General features: G+C 53.6%; 1 protein-coding gene across 8 annotated transcripts; it reads left to right on the plus strand.

Moving 5' to 3' along the window:
• Nucleotides 1-1,628: 1,628 nt before the first annotated feature.
• FBXL19 (F-box and leucine rich repeat protein 19) lies at nt 1,629-22,593 on the plus strand. 8 transcript variants are annotated; one of them, XM_077907371.1, is made up of 11 exons: nt 1,629-1,812; nt 5,483-5,683; nt 7,000-7,143; nt 7,247-7,333; nt 7,427-7,645; nt 8,153-8,314; nt 9,444-9,955; nt 16,445-16,608; nt 16,699-16,860; nt 21,297-21,515; nt 21,620-22,593. In XM_077907371.1, exons 2-11 carry the CDS (start codon nt 5,507-5,509, stop codon nt 21,796-21,798), a joined length of 2,025 nt encoding a protein of 674 aa, XP_077763497.1. In that variant the 5' UTR covers nt 1,629-1,812; nt 5,483-5,506; the 3' UTR covers nt 21,799-22,593. The 8 variants fall into 8 exon arrangements, with proteins under 8 accessions (XP_077763497.1, XP_077763499.1, XP_077763494.1 ...); XM_077907373.1 differs by lacking the exon at nt 1,629-1,812 and adding an exon at nt 2,543-2,921 and having other exon boundaries at nt 8,153-8,185; XM_077907368.1 differs by lacking the exon at nt 1,629-1,812 and adding an exon at nt 2,555-2,921.
• Nucleotides 22,594-22,842: the final 249 nt, after the last annotated feature.

The raw sequence follows: 22,842 nt of genomic DNA on the forward strand, positions 1-22,842 counted from the left end.
GTATAGTATTATTATAGTAATAATATCTGCTCATGGTAAAAATGTTAAGCTGTAGAGTGGGGTACAAAGTGCAAAGTAAAAGTTTGTTTTTGGTTTTAAGATTTTACTTACTTATTATTCATGAGAGACACACAGAGAGAGAGGGGCAGAGACATAGGCAGAGGAAGAAGCAGGCTCCACTCAGGGAGCCCAATATGGGACTCGATCCCAGGGCAGAGCCAAAGGCAGATGTCCGCTCAACCACTGAGCCGCCCAGGTGCCCCGAGTAAAAGTTTTTCTATATTTTTTATATGCAATTTCATTCTGCCGTCCCCCTAACCCCCCTAACCACCTAGCTGTGGGTATAGAAATGGGGTCTGGCACAGGGGTGCTATATATACAGCATAAGAAATGGCCCTGACCCTCAATAGGCTTATTATGGTTGTCTCAGTTAATGGAGTGGGGCCCATAATGCTTACATTAGAACTAAAGCAAGCTAGTGGGGCTGGGTGGTGGTGGTGGGTGGTGGTGGACCCGACGAACGAATGGTGTTGAACTGGTAAGTACATGTCTTATCCAAAATGGCAGCCGTTTGCTCAGGTCCAGTTGTTTCTTGTCCAAGAAACGGGGCTCGGTATTGCTAGATTTCAGGATTTCAAGTGAAAGTGGAAATTTCAAGAAATTTGTTGCTGTTGTGTCACATTAAGCACACACATTTGGCTGATCAGTTTGTGGATGTTGCAGTAGTCCTCAGGATGGGTCTGGAGTTCTGGGTTTGAATCCTGGCTCTATCACCCATTTGTTATAGCCCAGTCCATTTATAGCCCTCATCTATAAAATGGGATTTCTACATCATAGGATTCTTCTGAGGATCAGATGAGATGTTGAAAACACTGACTTAACATGTGAGGTGGACACCTCATAAAGCTTACAATGTATTGAGTCAGTAAATAAATTTCATCTGGGAATTACAGGAAGACTTCACTGGGACAGTGGCATTTAAACAGAAACCTGAAGGATGAAGAGTAGAGAAGTGGGAAGGAGAAGGGGAAGGACCTAACAGGCAGCGGGAAAAGCCCTCGAGAAAGTCCTGATCACGGGAGCCAATGCTAAAGCAGTGAGGACACGGAGGAGACAATCATCTGGGGGCCAAGGATTTCCAGACAAGTAAGGAACTGGAAGGAGCTTCAGTTCAGCCTCAGGCCAGTCCCTACAAACTTAAGACCACATTAAACTGGCCAGCGTTAACTTCCCAGACAGAAAGACCACACCCACCGAGTCTTCCGCAGGGCCCCCTAACCCTCTTCTATCAAACACAGAAGAGAGAGGGGAGCAGGGGTGCTGCCTTGGGGTCAGAAGTGAGTAGTTTTCCAGGCAGAGGAGGAAGATCAAGAAGGCAGGTAAGAAGGCACAAAGGTGGGAAGCATTCCCATTTGCTTTGGCAGCTGAGATGTCTGGAGGGATGCCTCCAAGCCTGGCTGGGCAGTACGCAGAACCTACAACTTCAGGCTGAGGAATCTGACCGGGCTTCAGGACCTCAGTCAAATGGAGAATGGGCGCCCCCTGGGAGCAGTGCTCGGTAGTGGACGCTGGAGGACCCAGATGCGAGGGGAGGGCGGGGGAGGGGGTGCGGTTCAAGATGGGGGTAGATTGCCTGCCACAGTTTTCTTCTCACAGGAGCTAACCCCTTCCGGCGTGATGGATTCCTGGGATCCCAGAAGAGCTGGGCAGGAAGGGAACTCGAAAAAGGAACTACCAACACGTGCCCTGTGTCAGGCCCTGAACTGGGCACTTTCGTGAACACTGTCCTAACACACCTAAATCTACTTGGAGGTAGGTATCCTTATCCCCATTTTTCAGATGAGAAAATCGAGGTTTGGTGACTTCCCGAGGAGGGTAGGGGATTTTGTGTGACTTCAGAGCCTCTTCCCTGGAGTCCTCACGACCTGGAAGGTACCGATTCCATGAGGTTTGGGGGAACAAGCGTCGGGTGTGAGCGCCCAGGGATAGGAGCGTGATGGTACTTTCGGGGAGAACCACGCCTCCCTTGTCGCGACAATACTGATTACTGTTGCTTTCCTTTAAGAGCCTGGCCCTCAAATATGAAATCCTTGCTACACGCGGGGGCGGGCATTATATATATTCCTTAGATCTCCTGGACGTCTTTCTCCCTCACCCGCATTGAACCCCACTGGTGACATAAATTCTCCCTCTCCACTAGCGAGTGAAGGCGTGGGACTACAATTCCCGGCAGGTCGTTCAGAAAGAGGTGGTGGGGAGAGGAGGAAAGAGACTCTCGCTTCCCGTAGGCTCGCAATTTGCCGTGTCCGCGGTGATGCACATTTCAACAGCCCAACGTCTTTTCTCTGGCGAGCTAATGAAGGGACTACGTCCCCCAGCAGGCACTGCCGCAGAGAGCAAGTGATGGGCCGCCATCATTATTGTAGTCCTTACCCCCCGTTTTCCCAAGGGAGCGGCCCTAGTGCGTGGACTACAAATCCCAGATCGCCGCCTCCCCTTCCCTTCGGCCGCCATTTTTGCTGGTTGTCCCCGCCCCTTTCCCCTTCCATTGTCTCCACCAAAGATAATAGAGCGGAGCTGGGAAGACTGCAACTCCCGTCAGGCTCTGCGCCACCGGGAGGGGGATTTCGATGTTACAGGCGGGCGAGGTGCCCAAGGGAGTAGAATGAGGCGACGGGGAGAGGCCAGGTACCCTGCCATCTTTATGGTAGTCTCCTTATTCTCGTGGTTCCGCCATTCTTAAGGCACACTAGAAGGCTAGAAAACTACTATTCCCATCGCACCTCATAAGACCGACTATTAGGTGTACGCCCCTCTTCCGCCATCTTGCTTGTAGTCCTCGTTCCTTTTCACCTTTCCATTGTTCCCGACCAGTAGAAATGGCAGCGGGAAGGCAGCAGATGGACTGCGACTCCCGTCAGGTACCACACACGCGGAGGGTTGTGGATAGGAGGGCGTGTGAGTGCCTGGGAAGGAGGTCGGGTCCGGGGAGAAGGCCATCTTGTTTGTAGTCATCGTTCCCGCTCCTTCTCTATCGTCTGCAACGGGGAGCCTCGGGGCAACCGGACTATAACTCCCGGCATCCTTGGCTCCAGGCTTGGCACGCCCTCCGCCATCTTGTTTGTAGTCCCCGCTGGCCCCAGCATCCCATTGTTCCCACGGTATCCCCGGCGGCCGCAGGACTACGATTTCCGTCGTGCCCTGCGCGTGTTCGTCCTGGAAAGTGGAGGTGGTGGGGAAAGGAGGGGGCAGGGGGCGGGGTTCCTCTGGGAGAAGGAGGGAGTAAAGAGGAGGAGGAGGAGGGAAGGAGGAGGGAGGGGTGGGGGAAGAGAGGAGGAAGGAGGAAGGAGCTCAGGAGGGATGAGAGAGGCGGCCAGGGCCCCGGGCCGAAGCAGCGCGGGGCCGGGGGACCAGGGGGGCTGAGGCACCCCAATTGCCCCCTCCCCCTTTCCCTGCCCCCTTCCATCCTTTCCTTCCACCCTCCGGCTTGAGGAAGGGGATTTATTCAAATTTTATTTAAATCCCTATCTCTGGAGGGTCGCGCGCTGGGGGGGAGGGGGAAGAGGGCGGGGGCGCGCGCAGGCTGGGGGGGCGGGGCCGGAGCAGCTTCCTTCACCCCCCTCCACTCGCCCCGTAGCCCTAGGGCAGGGGGCCGCAGTCTAGGGGCGGGCCCAGGGGAGGGGGGCAGGTTACAGGGACCCCCCCCTCCCCGGGAACCGGCGGTGGGCGGGGCTTGAACCCCGGAAACTGTGGGGGGCCCAGGCCTGGCCCTGGACCCCTGGGCAGTGGGGGCCGGGAAGGGGCCAGTTAAAGGGCCGGGGGCGCTGGGGAGAGGCGGAGTGGGGGGAGGGGAGCTGTGACTCGGACCCCGGACTGAGTGGGGCCCGGGCAGAAGCTGAGCACCCTGCGCCCGAGGAGCCCCCGTTGGCCTGGGGGGGCTGAGGGACTGAGCCCCCCAGAGCAGGACCTCCCCCTGGAAGGGCCGCGCCGCAGCCCGTGGGAGGGCCTCGCCCCCGGCGCCCCCCATCTCCACTCGCCGCCGTCCCGGCCTCCGCCGGAGGGAGGGGCCGAGCGCCCTCGGGGGGCCGTGGACCCCGGCGTTCTGAGCGTTCCGCGCCCCGCGCCGCCCGGCCCCCCCGCCGCCGATGGCCGCCGACCCGCCGGGAGCTGCCGAGAAGGGAGAGATGGCTCCCGGGACACGTGTGAGGTGGGTTCATGCGGCTCCTCCTCACCCCCAGACCTGGGCAGCTCCCACTCCCATTCATCCTCAGCCCGGCCTCTCTCTACCTTCCCCGCCCCCAGCCTCGCCCTCTCCTTGCTCCAAACTCCTCATCTCCAGCCCTCCTTCCTGTTACCTCTCAACCCTGGGGAACTGGCCTTCCTTCCTAGACCCTGCTTCCCCTTGCAGACCCCCATCCCCGCCTGCAGTCGCCGCCCTCCAGGCCCCTCCCCTGGAGCGCTGGAGGGCCCCTTCCCCCCATGGATGGGGCTGGAAGTCCCTGGAAAGGGGGAAGCTAGGGTAAGACTCTGGCCACGAAGAGACCCCTCCAGGCCTGCTGAGTCTGTATGGGATCTTGGAGGATCTGGTTTCCATGGGAAGGGGAGCCCGAGGGATTCTAGACAATTAGGGATGGAAAGTAGCTTGGGAAGCTTGGGGGTGGGGGGGAAGACATGTAGGACTGAGTTCTGTGGAGATGTCAGGGTGGATTCTAGAATCCCAGGGAATCTGGGAGATTGCCCAGGCTGACCTGAGAGATCCAAGAGGAGGGTGTCTTGGGGCAGAAGGAGCTCTGTGGGGAACAAGCAGTTGAGATCTTGAACTGAGGAGGGGCTCTGAAGCAGCATGGGGGGGGGGGTGTTTCAGAGCCCTAGGGATGGGGGAGGGCAAGCATCCCATTGGATCTGTTGACAACGTATGGGTTTTGGGGGAAGAGAGATTGGGTGGTAGTTGTGTGTGAGAGTGAGAAAGGAGGGAGGAAGAAAGGTCTGGAGCTTCTACTCGGGAATTTGGGTATCTTGGAGAGAGGTAAGTCTGGGGAATTTTAGGTTGGGAAATGCATGAGGTGTAGTAGATTTGGGTAACGGGGGAAGAGTGGGGCCTCTCTAAGGTAACTGCACAGACAAGGAGCCCTGGATTTCCAAGGAACTTTGGTGTAGGAATGTCAGTGCAGGGGCCCCATTCCCTTCCTCCTCCCTGGGCTAGGCAAGGGGCTGCTGAGCAAGTGTTAGAGTAAAAAGAGTGAGGTCTGGAAGCCAGTTCTCCTGAGGAGCCAGGTGAGCTGCTTTGGGAGAGAGAGGCTTTGAGTAGAGGGACTGGTGCCCCCCCACCCACCCAACCCTCTCCACCCAGGGATGATCTCCTTGTTCCCTGCCTCCCTCAGGAGAGCAAGCTCCGGCTGCCTAGGAATGGGGGGAGCTGCCAGGAGTTTCCCAGGCTGGGGCCTCAGTGGGCCCACCTGACCCTGCCACCATTCACCCACAGCCCTCGGCGTTGCTGACGCCCCCAATGTCGTCGAGCAGCCGAGGGCCGGGGGCCGGAGCGCGCCGACGCCGAACCCGCTGCCGCCGCTGCCGGGCCTGTGTGCGAACTGAGTGCGGGGACTGCCACTTCTGCCGAGACATGAAGAAGTTCGGGGGGCCCGGGCGCATGAAGCAGTCGTGCCTGCTCCGGCAGTGCACTGCCGTGAGTTCTGCCCCCAGTGCATCGGATACATTGGGGCTTTGGGTGTCCTTCTGGGGTGGCTGCTTCCTAGCACACACTGTAGAGTTGCTGTTTGTTCACGCGTTCATTCAGTGTTTTGTTCAGATGTTCTCCAGACCCATTTTTGCCTCCATTTCCAAGCTGGGGCCAATGTGAAGGCATCCAGAAGTATCTAATGTAGTGCTTGCTTTTGTGTTTTTCCCAGCGTCAGAGGCACAGACTCCTAGAGAGCTTGCCTGTCTCATACTGTTCCTTAGAGGAATCTGTACACAGGGGCCCACTTCCAGAGCTGGCCCAAGTGAACAGATCTTAGCCTTCTTTGGCCTCATCTTCACCTGCCAGAGTGGTCTTGGATTTGAGGCCAGGCTTACCCTTTGTGTGACCTTGAACAAACATTTTGAACCTTGAGGTACCTTTTCTGTGAAACATTTTCTTTGCTGAGTTGTAAAGATTCAGCAATAGCACGGATGTCAGTGTGCCCAGCACACAGTAGGTATCGGAGAACAGGAGTTTCTTCCATTGAGCTCTGCAGGGCTCCAGAACGTGGCCCCTTTCCCTCTAGCCCCTCTGCTACCTCGGTACCCCACAGCCCCCCTCTTCTCTCCCTTTGTCCCTCAACCCTTGCTTCACTTTCCTGTTCCTCTTTGCCCTACCTCCCTTATCCTTGGGTCTGTCTCCCCACTGTCAGCATCCTTCAGATGATTCTCTATTACCCTGCCCTCCCCCAAATCCAATTGTCTGAGGGCTGCTCTCCCCCCTAGGACCAGCCAGCTGCCTTTAGTGTTCCCAGGAGTCTTGCCAAAACCTGATTCATTGTAGGGTCCGGTGCAACCCTTGGGCTGCCCCCTGTTTAAACTCAGAATCACCCAGAGCTGCGGCCACATGCCCTGCAGTGCTCTCTCTCTCAACAGTATTGTCCTGTTTGCTGTGGTTTTTATCCTTCCCCAAAGCCAGCTACAGTTTCAGGGTCACACACACAGACTCTGATTCCAGCTGCAACATTTTCAACAGTGATAACAACTATGTATCCAGTGTCTGTGGAACATGATCTCATTCTTCCAAAGGTTTTGCAAAGAAAAATGCCTAGCCCCATTTTACAGATGCACAAACAGACAAGAGAAGGTTAAATCACTTGCTCAAGGTCATACTGCCAAAAAGGAACAAATTCAAGATTTGACCTAGTTTGACCCATGGGTTCTGAACCTCATCCAGTGGCTGGCCAGGCTTCCCAGAAGGAAGGGTCTCCCCACCCCTATTGCTTGCTTTCGGGGTCCCTAATACTCCCTCTTCCCCAACAGCCCGTGCTCCCACACACAGCTGTGTGCCTCTTGTGTGGGGAGGCTGGGAAGGAGGACACAGTGGAGGGAGAGGAAGAGAAATTTGGTTTGAGCCTCATGGAGTGTACAATCTGCAATGAGATCGTCCACCCTGGCTGCCTGAAGGTGATGGGCCTGGGGGCCCTGGAGTCTGAAGGTGATGGCCCTGGGGAGCACTGCCTCTGGGTTTACTGGCGCCCTACATGCACTCCCTGCCCTCTGCCTACAGATGGGGAAAGCTGAGGGTGTCATCAATGCGGAGATCCCTAACTGCTGGGAGTGCCCTCGCTGCACCCAGGAAGGCCGGACCAGCAAGGTAGGGGTAGGGGCTGAGCTGGGTGCTGGGTTCTGGGTAGATAGTGGATTGGGGAGCTGGAGAGAACCTCACCCCCAGCTTCCATCTCCCCAGGATTCAGGTGAGGGACCAGGCCGCCGCAGGGCTGACAACGGCGAGGAGGGCGCCAGCCTGGGGAGTGGATGGAAGCTGACGGAGGAGCCGCCGCTTCCACCACCCCCACCCAGGCGCAAGGGCCCCTTACCTGCTGGCCCCCCCCCAGAGGACGTGCCTGGGCCCCCCAAAAGAAAGGAGAGGGAGGCAGGGAATGAGCCCCCCACCCCAAGGAAAAAGGTGAGCAAGGGAGCATGCTCGTGAAGCCCAGCCCAAGGGATTCTGGGAGCAGTAGTCTAGTTCCTTTTTAGGGAGGGTGGGCCCGGGAGGCTGCGCTCTGTGGGTTCCCCAGGGGGTGTTGGGAGATGTAGTTCAAGAGATAGGAGTGGGGGAGGATGGAGCATGCTCAATGGGGAGGAGAGGTACAGGTGAGGGGCAACTGGCACTGGGCAGGGAAGGTTTGGGAGTCTTGGGTGCTTCAGGTAGGAGGAAAAGAGCATGCTCAAATTAGCTGCTACAGAAGAGGAAGGAGGGGCTGGAAAGGGCCTGAGGGGGAAGAAAGAGAAGAGGAGAGCATGCTCAGTGAGTCAAGACACTGGTTGGAAGGTGAGCATGCTCAGAGTTCTTCCTGAGATGGGGGCTTCTGGGATTTGTAGTCGAAGAAGACAGCATGGATCTTAGTTTTGTGGACAGTAAGGGGCTAATGGGGTCTCTCCCTTTCCCCATATTTCCCTCTTGCTCTGGTAGGTGAAAGGAGGCCGAGAGAGGCACCTGAAGAAGGTGGGTGGAGACGCCTGCCTCCTCCGAGGATCGGACCCAGGCGGCCCCGGCCTTCTGCCCCCCAGGGTTCTGAATCCGAGCCAGGCTTTCTCGTCCTGCCACCCTGGGCTCCCTCCCGAGAACTGGGAGGTGTGCCGGGGACCTCCTCCCTCCCCCTCCCACCTTTCCTTGCCCCACCCTCCACCCTGGAGAAGAGATCTGTCCCTTCCTACTCACCTTGTCCTGCCCCTGCCCCATTTGGCTACACTGGGCATCTGGACCCCTGGGAAGAGTGGAGGGGGAGGGGTGGGTTGGGGCCAGGCCACAGGACTTTCCAAGAACCCTTGGGGTATCATCTGACCCATTTGCGTCATCTTTCCAAACTTAAAGGGAAAAGAACTGAGTTCAAATCCCTGCCCACTGACTCCCTGTGTGGTCTTGGCAACTTGTCAGCTGCTCTGAGCCTCGCTTCCTCATCTGTGAAGGAGATGATACTACCTACTTTATCCACCCATTCCACAGAACTGTTTACATCTAATGAAAGTAAATGAGATTTGTGAACTGTGAAATGTACCTAGATTTGAGGAAGACGAGGCCCAGAGAGGTTAAAAGACTTGCCCAAGGTCACACAGCAAAGTTAGAATTCACTTGTCACTTTGCACTGACACGTGAATGCAAGGGTCTGCCTGATTGTGTTCAAATTCTGTTTCTGGCATTGGTCAGTTTGTAACCTTGGGTAAGTCATTTAGTCTGTCTGAACCTCAGTTTCTTTGAGTGTAAGAGTGGCCCAGGTTGCCACTCCGTTGGAGCACTGTGAAGATGTGAGTCCGTGAGTATGAGGTGCTCTGTCACTCTCATGTCGTTGTCACTCTCACGTTGTTGAACAGACATCTAGTGGAATCATCTAGTCCAGTGTTCCGTGTTATAGATGATGAGGCCGGGGCTTCCCAAGGTCCCACAGAGAGTTGATAGCCAAGCTGATACTCAAAACTCTATCTCCAGCTCTTTTCAATATTTGACTGCCTTTGGAGATTCATAAGCTATTGAAACCCGTAAGGCTTCTAATTCTTTGAATCAGTGCCTTCATGTGACAGATAAGGAGACTGAGGTCCAGAGAGGGACATGATGATGTGGCTGAGGCCTCACATTGTTCAGGGGCAGAGCTATGGCTAGAACTCGGGACTCTCTTGGGCTGCTCATCCCCTGCTGACTCCTCAGGGCAGGGAGGTGGGAGAGTGTGTGTCAGGCCCTAGAACAGCCTCCCCTTTTCTCCTTGCAGAAACCAAAGCCGCCTTTGGCCTCTGCTGAGGGCCCGGCAGTACCATCCCCATCACCACAGAGGGAGAAGCTAGAGCGTTTCAAGCGCATGTGCCAGCTGCTGGAGCGGGTGCCTGACACCTCCTCGTCCTCCTCGGACTCGGATTCCGACTCTGACTCTTCAGGCACATCGCTGAGTGAGGATGAGGCCCCTGGCGAGGCCCGGAATGGGCGACGGCCAGCCCGGGGCGGCTCGGGCGAGAAGGAGAACCGCGGGGGGCGGCGGGCTGTGCGCCCTGGCAGTGGGGGGCCCCTCCTCAGCTGGCCCCTGGGCCCCGCCCCACCGCCCCGGCCCCCACAGCTGGAGAGGCACGTGGTACGGCCCCCACCTCGAAGCCCCGAGCCCGACACGCTGCCTTTGGCTGCTGGATCCGACCACCCTCTGCCCCGTGCCGCCTGGCTTCGTGTCTTCCAGCACCTCGGGCCCCGAGAGCTGTGTATTTGCATGCGAGTCTGCCGGACTTGGAGCCGCTGGTGAGTGGCCTAGACAGGCCTGGGTTCTCATTTGCTGAATGCCCTGTAACAGCAGGTTATGACCTCTCTGGGTCTTGGTGTTAGGTTGGTAGTACTATAGTACGTACACGTTAAAGTCTTCCATATTTGTTGTGCACAAACTACATCTTTGAGCTCGTTTGACCCTTGTAACAACTTTGTCAGGGTAGGTTCCCTTTTAAAGATGAAGCTGAGGTCAAAGTTGTGGAGAGGAGATAGTAGAACTAGGAATTTGAATCCAAGCACTGTGGCTCCAGCACCTTTTCTCTTCATAACCATCATTTATAAGTGTGTGTGTGTCAAGCATAGCACTAAATGCTATGTATGTGTCACCTGATTTGCTTTTCACAGTTCTTCTCCTGAAGACAGTCTTATTAGAGGTCCCATTTTCACATAAGAAAGCTCTCTGTGGAGGTGGCCCCTGCCTTCTCAGAGATAGCCATACATGAGGCCCCTGACCTCCCCCCCATCACTTCTCTATGCCCCAGAGCCACTGCAAGCTCCCTCTGCCTCTCTTCCACTCATCTTCCCACTGCTTCCTGAACCCTGTTTGTTCAGAAATGTTGGTCATCCTCCGAAGCCCCTGGTCTTCCTCTTCAATCCTGCCCCCGACATAATCCCTCCCCAGTCCCATCAAACTGCCACAGTACCCTGTCCTCCTCACAGAGCACGTAGAGACCTTCCCCAAGTTGATGAACTTTTACTCATTTATTCATCCTCCCGTTCATATCGCTTGTCAGAGTGGGGCAGATACCGTGTCTTTATTATCTGCATGTTCCTCAGCGTGGGATGTGGGATGAGGGCAGTGTACGTGCCCAAGAAGTATTTTATTAAATGAATACATTCAGGGTTTTTCCCAGGCACTTACTGTGGGGCAGGCATCCTGGTGGACACTTTGTAGATTATTGGCCGACTTGTTCCTCATAATAGCAACTCTGTGAGAGAATGAGGGACGCCTGAAGTCACAGCACACGCTGGTGGCTGAACTCAAACTCCACTCTTTTTCCTTGGGACTCTGGGGCACTATTCACCGCTCTGATCTCTGGAGGCTAGTGAGCTAAGAGCATGGGAGTGCAGGCTCTGGAGGCAAATCTTGTTCTTCCCCTGATAAGCTGATGGCTGCTGGGCTAGTTTCTTAACTTCTCTGTGCTTCAGTTTCTTCCTCTGTTAAGCCAGGAGAACTAAAGCATTTACTTCATAGCATCTTTGTGAGCTAACATATATAAAGAACCAAGGACAGTACCCAGGAAATAGAAACTACTCAGTGCTTTAGCCAGTGTTATTCACTCACAGTTGCAAATATTGGCTGGAAGCACAGACTTTACATCCTCAGAACATAGGTCTGGGCCCTTGAGGAGCTCCCAATCAGCCTGCAATATAGAAGCAAAGAGAGCAATTGCCAGAGATTACTGCCTCTGCTCACATAGTGGTTGAGGGCATGTTTGCTGAGACCTCTTTGAGGCCAGCTCTGTGCTTGGCACATGGGATCCAGAACTGAAGAGGACTTGATTTCTACTTCAAGGAGAGACTTGTGACCAAAAGTGGACGAAGCAGAGAGGCTGGCTTGCACAGTGATTTCTAGCTTGGGCCCTGGAGTCTGCCAGCTGTGGGTGTCCTCTGCTGTGACTCCTGTACTGCCTGGATGTATGGCCATGGGTAGATAGCTGTACCTTTCAAGGCCTGTTTTCTCATCTGTGGTCTAGGGTTCATACTAATACCTCGTGAGGCTAAATGAGTGGTTTTTGCAAGGCACTTAGCACAGTACCTGAAAGGGACTAAACACTCCGTAAAATCGTGGTTTTTCCAATAGGGGTGAAGGTAGGGCAGAGCAGAGCTACGGTGGGAACAGGGAGGAGGCTCTGTCAGACATAGGGGCAGGAGGGGTAGAGGAGAGGAGGGACTCAGGCTGAGAACTTTTTTTCTTTTTAAAGATTTTATTTATTTATTCATGAAAGACAGAGAGAAAGAGAGAGGCAGAGACACAGGCAGAGGGAGAAGCAGGCTCCATGCAGGGAGCCCGACATGGGACTCGATCCCGGGTCTCCGGGATCACGCCCTGGGCTGAAGGCAGTGCTAAACCGCTGAGCCACCAGGGCTGCCCAGGCTGAGAACTTTTTAAGAAGCAGAATGGCTTGGCATTTGGTGACTAAATGGCTATGAGAGTTCCGGGTTATCTCTCAGCTGAGTTTCTGGCCCGTAAGCCTGGGTGGGCAGCAGTGCCATTCCCCAAGCTCAGGGACACCAGAGGAGGACCAGGTACCAGGAAAGCGAAGTGCTCAGATTTGACATGTTTGGTCCAAAAGGCCTGTGGGCCAGTCAGAGCTAGCAGGGCAGCAGATGGGTGTAAAGGTCTGACACTTAAGAGATCCAGCTTTGGAAGTTCTTGCCATATAGGTAGCAGCTTCCAGAAAGGGAGAAGACAAAATGTCAGTATCTGTGAGTTAGAGAAAGAGCAACCAGAGACAGGGAGATGGTAGAGGTGTCCTGAAGAAGAGAGACGAGGAAGGAGTGAATGATAAAGTTTAGGATGTTGGCAGGAGGTCGTGGGAGACCCAGGACCAGAAATGGCAGTTGGATTTGCTACAAGAGGTCTTGGTATCCTTGGGTGTGCTACGTGGGAGTAGGAGACCAAGCCCAGTCTCATGAAGCTAAGGACATAAGCTCCAAGGCAGGGACTTAATCTGTTTGCTGCTGTGTCCCAGGTTCCTAAGATGGAGCCTGGCATACAATAGATTCTAAGACAATACTTGTTGGAGGGATGGATGGATGGATGGATGGATGAATGGATGGAAGTGAGGAAATCAGGATGGAGTGTGGAAAGAGGTAGTGAGGGTGGAGCCAGAGAAATTTGTAGGTGGGAGAGCAGGAAGTTTCAGGCTTTCCTGTCTGGTGGCTTTTATCTCTCTCGGAACTGGGAGGCAAAGTGAACATACCAAGAGTGAAGGGAGGGGGGTGGGCAGAGGAAGCATGGACAGAGTTGTTAGTTGTAGAAAAAAGGGTTGGAGTTTGGAGGACTGAGCAGAGAGGGTGACAAGAAAGGGACTGGACCACAGGGTGAGGACCAGTGGATCTGGGAATAAAGGCCTGAAGATGGGTGGATAGGAGGACAGTGGGTTCTCAAGGAACCCAGAGAGCTGAAAGTCAAGAACCAGTTTTGGCTGGAGCTCCTTACAGGCACCAGTTGGGCTGCTGCATCTGCATCCCTAAAGGGCCTCTGCAACACAGGTTTAGGCCCAGAATTTCGAATTTGGGAGGTGAGCTTAATAGGCAGCTGAGTCAGCTGGGGTGGCTGGAGTCTAGGAAAAAGTGAATGGGTTAGGGAACTCAGACTCGAGCCCTGGTGCCCCTGGATGAGGGCATGCCGTGCCTCTTAAGAATTCTTCCTGCTTCTCACCGTAGTCATTCCACAGCTTAGAAAGAACCAATCCATGGTTACCTGCTACCTTCACAGTGAACTCCCACAGCCCTCTTGGACATTTGGACACATACAGTACCTTAGTGAGTGCATTAGATGACAGTCTAGCCTGGCATTACAGCCTGCTGTGACTTGGTGTGCCCACCCTGGGCCTCCTCTGCAGTCCTGTCCCTGCCTCTTCCCCAGACATGGTTCAGGCTCTCAATCTAGAGCAGCTTGGGTTAAAGCCTGGCTTTGCTGCTACTTAGTAGCTGTGGGACCTGGGACAAGTTTCTTGACCTCCATGGGCCTTATTTCTCTTAATTTGAAAGAGGAGATTATAGTAACAGTATTTATCTCCTAGGGCTGTTGTGAGGTTAACTGGCTATGCACAGACCAGTACCTGGCACATAGTAAACCCTTGATAAACACTAGGTATTAATGCCATAGTCAGCCCCATCTTCTTCATTATTAAGGCAAGGGAATGAATTACCCTTTGTTCCTGCTGCCTGGATTTCTCAGAGTTTTCTGTCTGTGTCCTAGGCCTGGACGCTGGTTCTTCCCCATCTGGAATGTACTCTCTCTTCCCTCCCCTTACGGTCTCCCTAGGAAGCTCTCTGTCAGTTCCTATCATTGACTGTTTTGTCCCTTGCTGCTTCAGTTACCGTGGACTGCCTACATTTCCCTTGTTTCCTGACAGCCCAGTGGAGGCCCCGAGTGGATTTTTGGCCACAACTGAGGCTTAAACCTAGTGTCCTAATCGTTCAAGGGCAAAGGGACCAATTAGTTCAAGCGAAGAAAAGTCATGGGAGACTTCCTGGAAGAGGAAACACTGGAGCTGAGTGTTGAAAGCTCTGGGTTGGTTGGCATTTGGGGCAGAAGCACAACATGTGCTAATATATGTTGGCACCAGGCAGCAATGTGTGTCTATAGGCAGGCAGGTGGTTTGGTCTGGCTTTTGTGGAATATGATACAGAAACACTTGGTGGGGGGGGCCTGTGTGGGCCCCTAGGGGGAAGAGTTCCTTTCTAGCCATGGAAGATCCAGGTCTTCTTCAAGGTGGGATAGTGACAATTGAACTGAGACTCAAGACTGGATTGGAATGGGCAATTCCACTGGATGGAAAGTGGAAACGGGCAGGACCTAGGGACAGAAGCTGGGTTGAGGGTAGGTTGAGTTTTTTTCCTTTTCTGTTTTTTTTAGGATTTTGTTTATTTATTCATGAGAGACAGAAATGTAGGCAGAGGGAGAAGCAGGCTCCCCATGGGGAGCCCAATACGCAACTCGATCCCAGGACCTCGGGATTGTGACCTGAGTCAAAGGCAGACCTCAACCACTGAGCCACCCAGGCACCCCTTCCTTTTCTGTTTTATAATGGGAGAGATTTGCAAATGTTAATTGGTTGAGTGGAAGGAACCAGGAGAGGGAGAGGCTAGAATGCCAGAAGAGGCAGGGAAGGGGTAAGAAGCAGCAGGCAGAACAAGAAGTGGATTTGTTGGGATTGAAGCCTTAGTGTTTGTGCCCCCAGTGATTCCCTAAAATGTTGTACAGGGCTCTATGGAGAATGCCTGGCAGTTTCAAGTGGCACAAAACCATGCCTTAATCCTTCTATTAGTTTTGAAAAGGAAGTCTCACCATTGGGTGCTATTGTATCTTTAACACCTCTCTAATACTTATCTCCCTGTTTAACAAAAATAGTCTTCAGGTGGTAGCCTAAAGCCGCACCAACACCTGCCTAGAATTTAATAGCCCCAGTGTGTTTTTATTGTGCATATTTCTAAGGTTAACATTTTTATGCGAAACAATACTGGTTTTAAGTGCAAGGAGGGGATCCATTTAAAGATGAATTCATGTTCTGCAGAGAAGGAGATAGCAACTAACTGGAGTTGGTAAGCACTGCTCCAGCCCAGGGCTTCTCAAAGGGGGAACCCTTCAGGATGAGGGGAGGGGTGGGAGGGAGGTGAGACAGCTTCCTGGGCCTTCCTCACCTCTGCTGCTTCTGAAACAGCCCCTCTAGCCCAGTGGGAATTTCTGGACATGCATTGAGAACTGGAAGAGGCTTTTCAAACTAAGTCTCGAGGAGCTTTAGTGGCCACAGGGTGTTCACAGATGACCTTGGGAGAGGAGGGGAAGGGGTCCCTGGTGAAATAATTTTGGGAAGCCCATCTCTGGTTTGCTGTACCGCGGACCAGTCAAAGTTGTCAGGGATCAGGAAACCTGTTTAACTTTGTGTAGGCCTCATGTTTCTTTGAAACTTTGATTCGGCCCTACCAGGCCTTCCATAAACAGTGAGTGAACAAATGAAAAGCTATAGACGAAGCATATTGTGGGGGAGTGCTCAGTGGAAGCTTCAGGGACCTCATATGGGCTTCGCAGCATTCATTCATTCAGAACACATGCAGTAGATGATCTGCTATGCACCCGGCATGGGCTAGGCACTGGTGCTACCAGAGAAGAAAAGCTATACCTGCCCTTGTTGAGACTGTGCTCTAGTTGGAGGGACATAGCAATCCAAGGGAGGAGATAACAGGGCTGTAAGTCAGGCCTTGGGCAGCTGGCCACCAGAATGGGGCAGATAGGGCTCAGCGGCAGAGATTAATAGGGTAGATGAGAAGTTCCCACGAGTCACCATAACTTAGCCAAGGAGAACTCCAGAAGTGCAAGGTGGGGGGTTTGTGGGGGCTGCTGACAGATCCCTTTGATGTTACATCAAATACAATGTGTAGGGTGCTTGTGTCTTTGGCAAAATGCTTTATAAGCTGTAAGGTCTGTGAACTGCAGTGACCTCATTTGATCTGACAGTAGCCCTGTGGGGCAGGCTGAGTCTGGATCATTATCTTCATTTTACAAATAGAGCGTCTGAGGCTCAGGGAGAGGAATGGACCTGCTTGGGGTCTCGCATCCAGTTAGTGATGAAGTTGAGCCCCAAATCCAGTGCTCTTGGCCTGAGGCTGGGAACTTTCTGCCACCCCTGCTGTCTCTGTGAGCCAGGGCAGAGCTGTGGGGGACCCTTGAAGTAGGGAGTTTGGCAGGCTCCTGAAGAGCTAAGGGCTCTGTCTCCCTCTTGTGGCTGGCAGGTGCTATGACAAGCGTCTGTGGCCTCGAATGGACCTGAGCCGGCGAAAGTCACTGACCCCACCCATGCTCAGTGGTGTGGTTCGTCGCCAGCCCCGAGCCCTGGACCTCAGCTGGACAGGTGTCTCCAAGAAGCAGCTCATGTGGCTTCTGAACCGTTTGCAAGGTAGGGGGTGATGGCAAGGTAGGAGAGGGTAAAGAGGGAGATGGTCCTGACCTCCCCACCAACTTCCTGACCTCCCCACCCCCTGTCCAGGCCTGCAGGAGCTGGTGCTCTCCGGCTGCTCCTGGCTCTCTGTCTCTGCCCTGGGCTCTGCCCCACTGCCGGCCCTGCGGCTCCTGGACCTCCGCTGGATTGAGGATGTTAAAGACTCACAGCTCCGCGAGCTGCTGCTGCCTCCGCCAGACACCAAACCAGGTGTGGCCTCTGGTGGCTTATTTGTAAAATGGGTTGGGCAAGGGTCAGGGGGAGGTATGAGGCCTCCAAGGTCTCTTCTGACTCATGCTGAATGTTAAGAGATGTCAAGAAAGGGTAGAACACATGAGTTTGGTTAGAAGGCCTTGCTTGGCCACCATTTGTTCATTTACTCACCTGCTGTGCATTGGGCCCTGTGATAGGAACTGTGAGGGAACAGGGATGAAGGGGATGTAGCTTCTGCCCTCTAGAGGGGAGATGATGATGGGAGGAAACATGGTATAAGATAAGAGAATGACAGAAGAATTCTGGGATAAGCCAGGAGCATGGCTGATGGCAGATGAGAGTAAAGTCATAGGGTATGGTGGGCCTTACTTGGGAGCTTCCTCCAAAGGGAGCAGCATCAGTTGACATGGAAGAGCGCAGGCCCAGTATGGGAGTCCCTTCCATTTGTCAAGGAGAGCCAGACACGTGGATTTTTCTCTGTAATATCCTTTATTTTATTTTATTATTTGTTTATTCTATTTGAGAAGGGGAGAATGAGAGAGTGAGTGAGCATGAGCAAGGGGAAAGGCAGAGGGAGAAACAGACACCCTGCTGAGTGGGGTGCCTGATGTGGGGCTTGATCCCAGGACCTTGAGATCATGACCTGAGCTGATGCTTAACTGACTGAGCCACCCAGGCTCCCTGAAATATCCTTAATTTTAAATGATAGCAGTTAATTTAACATTCTTTAAAAATTCGTGTGTGGACCAGTACAAATATGGCTGAGAATAGATTTGGCCCTTCTGCCCCCCTTACCCTACACTGAAAGGTAAGGGTTTTCCTGAGGGAATGGAGCAGAAATGCAGAGCCAGTTGCCTTGGAAAGTTGCATAGGGGTGGTGGTGTCCTCTCCCAAGTGAGGCTAGCTACCTCTCCACCCCTGGGTCAGGCCCAGGTACCCTGCCAGGTAGAGACAGCTTTTACTATTGAACACAAACTCCGGCCCTGGCCTGGTGGAAGGCCCTAGAGACTTCAAACAGCCTTATTCCCTACCCTGTAGAACCCCAATAATGCAGAAAAGAGAGGATCAGAAATAGAAGGTTATGGGGTGATATGGTTGAGTCTGTGGTTAGGGGTAGGGGGGACAGTAAGACAATCCCTGCCTGAGGAGATGCTGTTGGAACGGAGTCCTAAAAAGGGCAAGGGTGTCTCAGGGAGTGTGAGGCAGGAGTCAGCACCTCCGTAGGGCATGAGGTCCATACTGGCAGAGGGGCATGCTTGGAGCATAGGCTGGTCACAGGAGGTGCAGGTTAAGAAGCGCTGAGGCCTAGGGATTCCTTGTCTAGCCAGGAGATGGGATACTCCCAACAGCTTCTCTGGCCCCCACTAGTCTATTTTCCACACTGATGCCAGGAAAACTTCCAGAAGGGCAAATCTCCATGTCACTCCTAGGCTCTAAACTTTCTCATAGCCCCCCAGTACTCTGGATAAAGACTGATATTTTTTGGGTAAGGCCTGGCATGGTATGGCTCCCACTGATCTATGCCATCCCCACATTTCAGCCTCTTCAGCCTCTTTACCAGGGTCCCTCCAGCCTAGGGCCTTTGCTTAGTTCTCTTTGTCTGAATGTTTTACCCCCCTTTGTGTCCTTTGTCTATTTAACATCTAACCATCCTTCAGGCTTCAGCATAAATGCCACTTCCTCCTAGAAGCCCTCCATGATCCTTCCTCCCACTGAGATCAAGGTTCCTTTAGAGCTTTGAGAGCAGTTTTCTCCCAGCTGTCCCTGCATGGTTGTGAAGTGATTTAATGAAAACCCATTTCTTCTCCCTGAGTTCGTAAGCTTTGGGAGGGCAGGGACTGTGCTTAGCCCAGAGCCTTGTTTTCACAGCTCACTTTTCAGTGCCCTTCTTTCCACTCTAGTCCCCTTCACAGCAGCCTTGGAAGGAGATAGAGCAACATCTAGGATTCTTACTATCTGGACAAGGCACCAGAGGCTCAGAGGGGTTGACAGCTACAAGTCACATGGGTATAGCTAGGCTGGAGAACTCCTCTGTTGCCTGCTCTTAGTGGAATGGGACTGAGCCAGGAAGATATAGGTGGAGGTGAGGGTGGGCATTAGGAACCATGGATTCCATGAGGTGAGAAAGTGCTGGTTGGCTGGCACACTGACACCAATTCCTCCTGCCTGATCTACCTCAGGAGCTTACAGAGATGAGCCTTCCAGGCACTTAAGACCAAGATTGCATTTAGTGTTGGGACTCTACACTCACCATCCTTACTTACCTTGGCTCTTTGGCTCTGTGCAGCATTCCTGGAGCAAAACTTAAAGTTCTTCTATTTCCCTGCTTTTGTCCCCACTGCCCTCTGCCTGGCCTGCTCTTATCTCACTTCTTTGCACATTCAAATCCTTGGAAGGCCACCCTAAATGCTGGCCCCTTGATGAAATCCTTGAGATGCCCACTTCCCCTGCCCAGGCCAGAAGTGACCTGTCTTTCCTCTGCTTCCCTCTAATGGCTTTTAGCTGTGGCCCAAGATTGAGGGTATCTGCAGATGTATCCCCTTCCAAGGCCCTCAGCTCTTTGAAGGAAAAAAACGAGGTGGAATTCAGAGTTTGCCAAGTCAAGTGCCCATGAAGGTGGCCAGGCAGGTGACAGGAGGGGCTTGGTGAATGACTTTAGGGAGTAGCATCTTGCAACCCAGTTTCCATCTAGTCATTTTCAGGTGCAAGGGATAGCCCAGTGGTGCCAGATCTTAGAGCTTTTCAGAGAAAAGCTCTATCAAGATTTCTTTATGAAAAAAAAAAAAAAAAAAGATTTCTTTATGGAAATTAGTCATTAAGAAAAATTTCAGCACTATAAAAATTTCAGATTCCATAAAATACTTGTATAGGCTAGTTTAATGAGTTTGTGATATCTGATCTAGTTTATCTATGGGCTAAGCTCATGCCTGGGAGGCAGATAGTATTGTGGTATGTTTGGTCTGGTGTCCTACTCTGTTTCTTCGGTCCTGTGACCTTGGATAGCTTGCTTAATGATTGGAGCCTCAGAATTCTCATCTGTAAGCAGGAGTGGTAATCGCACAGCTGTGGTTCTTAAAGCAAGGTCCAGACCAGCAGCATCACCATTACTGGAGAACTTGTTAGAAAAATAAACTCTGAGGTCCTACCTTAGATTCCCTAACCTCTGATGGTGGGACCAGCAACCATCCTAGGCAGCCCTCCTGGGGACATAGAAGAGCTGCTGGCCTAGGAGTAGGTTGCCACTTGGCCCACTTAGCTGGTGCCTGGCCCAAACTGAGTGCTCAATTAATGGTGGCTAGTGGACCAGAGGCACTTAGTTTAAAAACAAAACAAAACAAAACATAGGGGCACCTGGGTGGCTCAGCCAGTTAAGCGTTTGACTCTTGATTTTGGCTTGGGTGGCTCAGGTGATATCAGGGGAACCTACTTAAGATTCTTTTTCTCCCTCTGCCCCTACCCCCTCCTCTCAAAACCCCAAAAATGTAATGCAGGAATGTGGTAGACACAATAAAAGAAAAGCAGGCCACATGCCACATGCTTTGGATGTAGAGATGAGGGACATGAGCTCTTCTACCCTGGAGATGAGGGAAGAAGAGGTCTCTAAGCTCAAATCTAAAAGCCAGGGACACTGTCAAAGCCCAGGACAGAACATTGATTTCCATGGTCAGAGTCTAAGGGCAGTGTCACCTATGGAATCTGGCCCCAGTGTTTGAGAGCGGGAGGGGAGTTAGAAAGAGACAGGGATGAGACCTTATAGGAACTGGAATGTTCTAGCTAAGGAAGTGCCCTTAGAGTTTTTAGTAGAGGAGGGATGGCGTCCTACTTGTTTTTGGGCATGACTCAGGAGAGGCTGGACTGAGTGCGGAGGCTGAGGCTGGAGTTCAGGCAAGAGTGGTGGTTGTCCCAGAGCAGTGACCAGGGAATGGAGAGCAAGTGATCCAGCAGGTGATGTTACAAATGGAAGGAGAGGGAAGTAGGAGGGAGCCTGGGGTGGCAGTTCCATTAGGGACAGCACTTGTTGGATGAGTGAATCTATATGGAGCACCTCTGTCCCGATTGCTAGGGATAGAGCAAGAGCAAGAGAAGAATTCTTGCCTTTTTGGAATTAACATTCTAGTGGGAAGAGAGGAAAAAATAAGTCACATGTTGAGAGAAGGGGAACCATAATGGCAGGGAAGGGGTAGGACTGTGTGGAATGTTACCGTATCAAACAGAGTAATCATGGAGGGTCTCACTGAGGAGGTGATGTGAGCAATGGACAGATTAAAAGAGGTCGGTTATGGGGGTGTTTGGGAGAAGAGCAGGTGGAGGCTCTCTTGTGGGAGCAGGTTTAGGGGGTGGTGAGGACTCAGAGTGTGGAGACAGCTGGTCCGGATGCCTCGGTGCAGGCACAGTAACAGCCAGGAGTGCTAACCTCTTAACTACCTGCCCAGGGCAAACGGAGAGCCGTGGGCGGCTGCAGGGCGTAGCAGAGCTGCGCCTGGCAGGCCTGGAGCTGACAGATGCCTCCCTGCGGCTCCTGCTGCGCCACGCACCCCAGCTGAGTGCCCTGGACCTGAGCCACTGCGCCCACGTCGGGGACCCCAGTGTCCACCTACTCACAGCCCCCACTTCCCCACTCCGCGAGACCTTGGTGCACCTCAATCTTGCTGGTAAGTATTCTCTGTGTCCATCCCACTAGTGTGTTAAGTCCCCATCGCCAGTGTCCACTTCCTACACACCTTCATGGTCTCAGCTCCCACTGCCTCACCTCCAGGGTGCCACCGCCTCACGGACCACTGCCTCCCGCTGTTCCGCCGCTGCCCGCGCCTCCGCCGCCTAGACCTGCGCTCCTGTCGCCAGCTCTCACCTGAAGCTTGTGCCCGGCTGGCAGCCGCTGGGCCTCCTGGCCCCTTCCGCTGCCCAGAGGAGAAGCTACTTCTCAAGGACAGCTAGTTGGGTGCCCCCCACCCTCCCCCAGGACTCATCAGGAGCCTGGACCTCGGGCCTTCATTTTATCCCTGCCAGGAGGCCAGGTTACCCACCTCATGACTTGGGATTCCTGCCCAGGGACTCGAGCCAGCCTCCCCCTTCTCTACCCCCTGCACTGATATCTCTGGGGGTCTCTCCTTCCCATCCCCTCTCCCTTCCACCTGCTTCATTGTCCATCCCCTGGGGGGAGTGGGTCAGAGGTACTGGGGGGTGCTGAGCCAAAGGGATGGTGGGAGGGGGGTAAGGTGCAAGTTTGAGGGAGGGAAATGGGAAAAGGGTATCTGCACACAGGATACTGGGAGCCAGGGGGCTGGGGGAGGTGGAGGATGGGCTGGGGGAGGGGGGCAGAAAGCAGACCACCAAGGGTTCAGGGAACCAAGACCAGATACTTGGAGTTGGGGGGTGGGGGTGGGGCCAAAAAGGGAAACGAGAGGAGCAATTGGGGATCCAAGTGTCAGAGATGGGGGGGACTTGGGGAACCAGGGGAAAGCTAGGGCTGAGTGAAGGGTGAGGGCAAAGAGCAGGTGTGGGGGCAGTAGCACCCCCTCAGGGGGTCACACCCCTCTCCTTACTCCCTCCCCAGATTTCAGTTCCTTCCCCCCCCCAACCCTGCCTCCTTGAACGTCACTGACAATGGCAGCTATTGCGAGGAGTGGGGGCCGCCGGCCTTCCCGCTGTTCAGCGTGGCCCAGGGGAGTGGTGAGGGGTACCCCAGCCCCCTACCTGCCTCCCCGCACAATACTTGAACATTCATCTGTACTGAAGTGTTACTTGAACCGGGGGAACCTCGGACCTGGGGGAGCCGGAGTGAGGGGACTGATTCGCTTGGACTGAGACTGGACTGGTGGGCACCCAGCTTGGACTGCGCCACCCCCAGGCTCTCTCTTGCTTTACTGTATTGAGCAGCTCCACCCCTCCTGACCTGAGGTGGGGGTGGGGGTGGGGTGCCAGCCCAATGATGGGGAAGATGGGACTCCTCCAGCTTGGCTCTTCCCACTCTTTCATCGT

This window comes from Canis aureus, chromosome 8 (assembly GCF_053574225.1).
Source record: "Canis aureus isolate CA01 chromosome 8, VMU_Caureus_v.1.0, whole genome shotgun sequence".
NCBI lineage: Eukaryota > Metazoa > Chordata > Mammalia > Carnivora > Canidae > Canis > Canis aureus.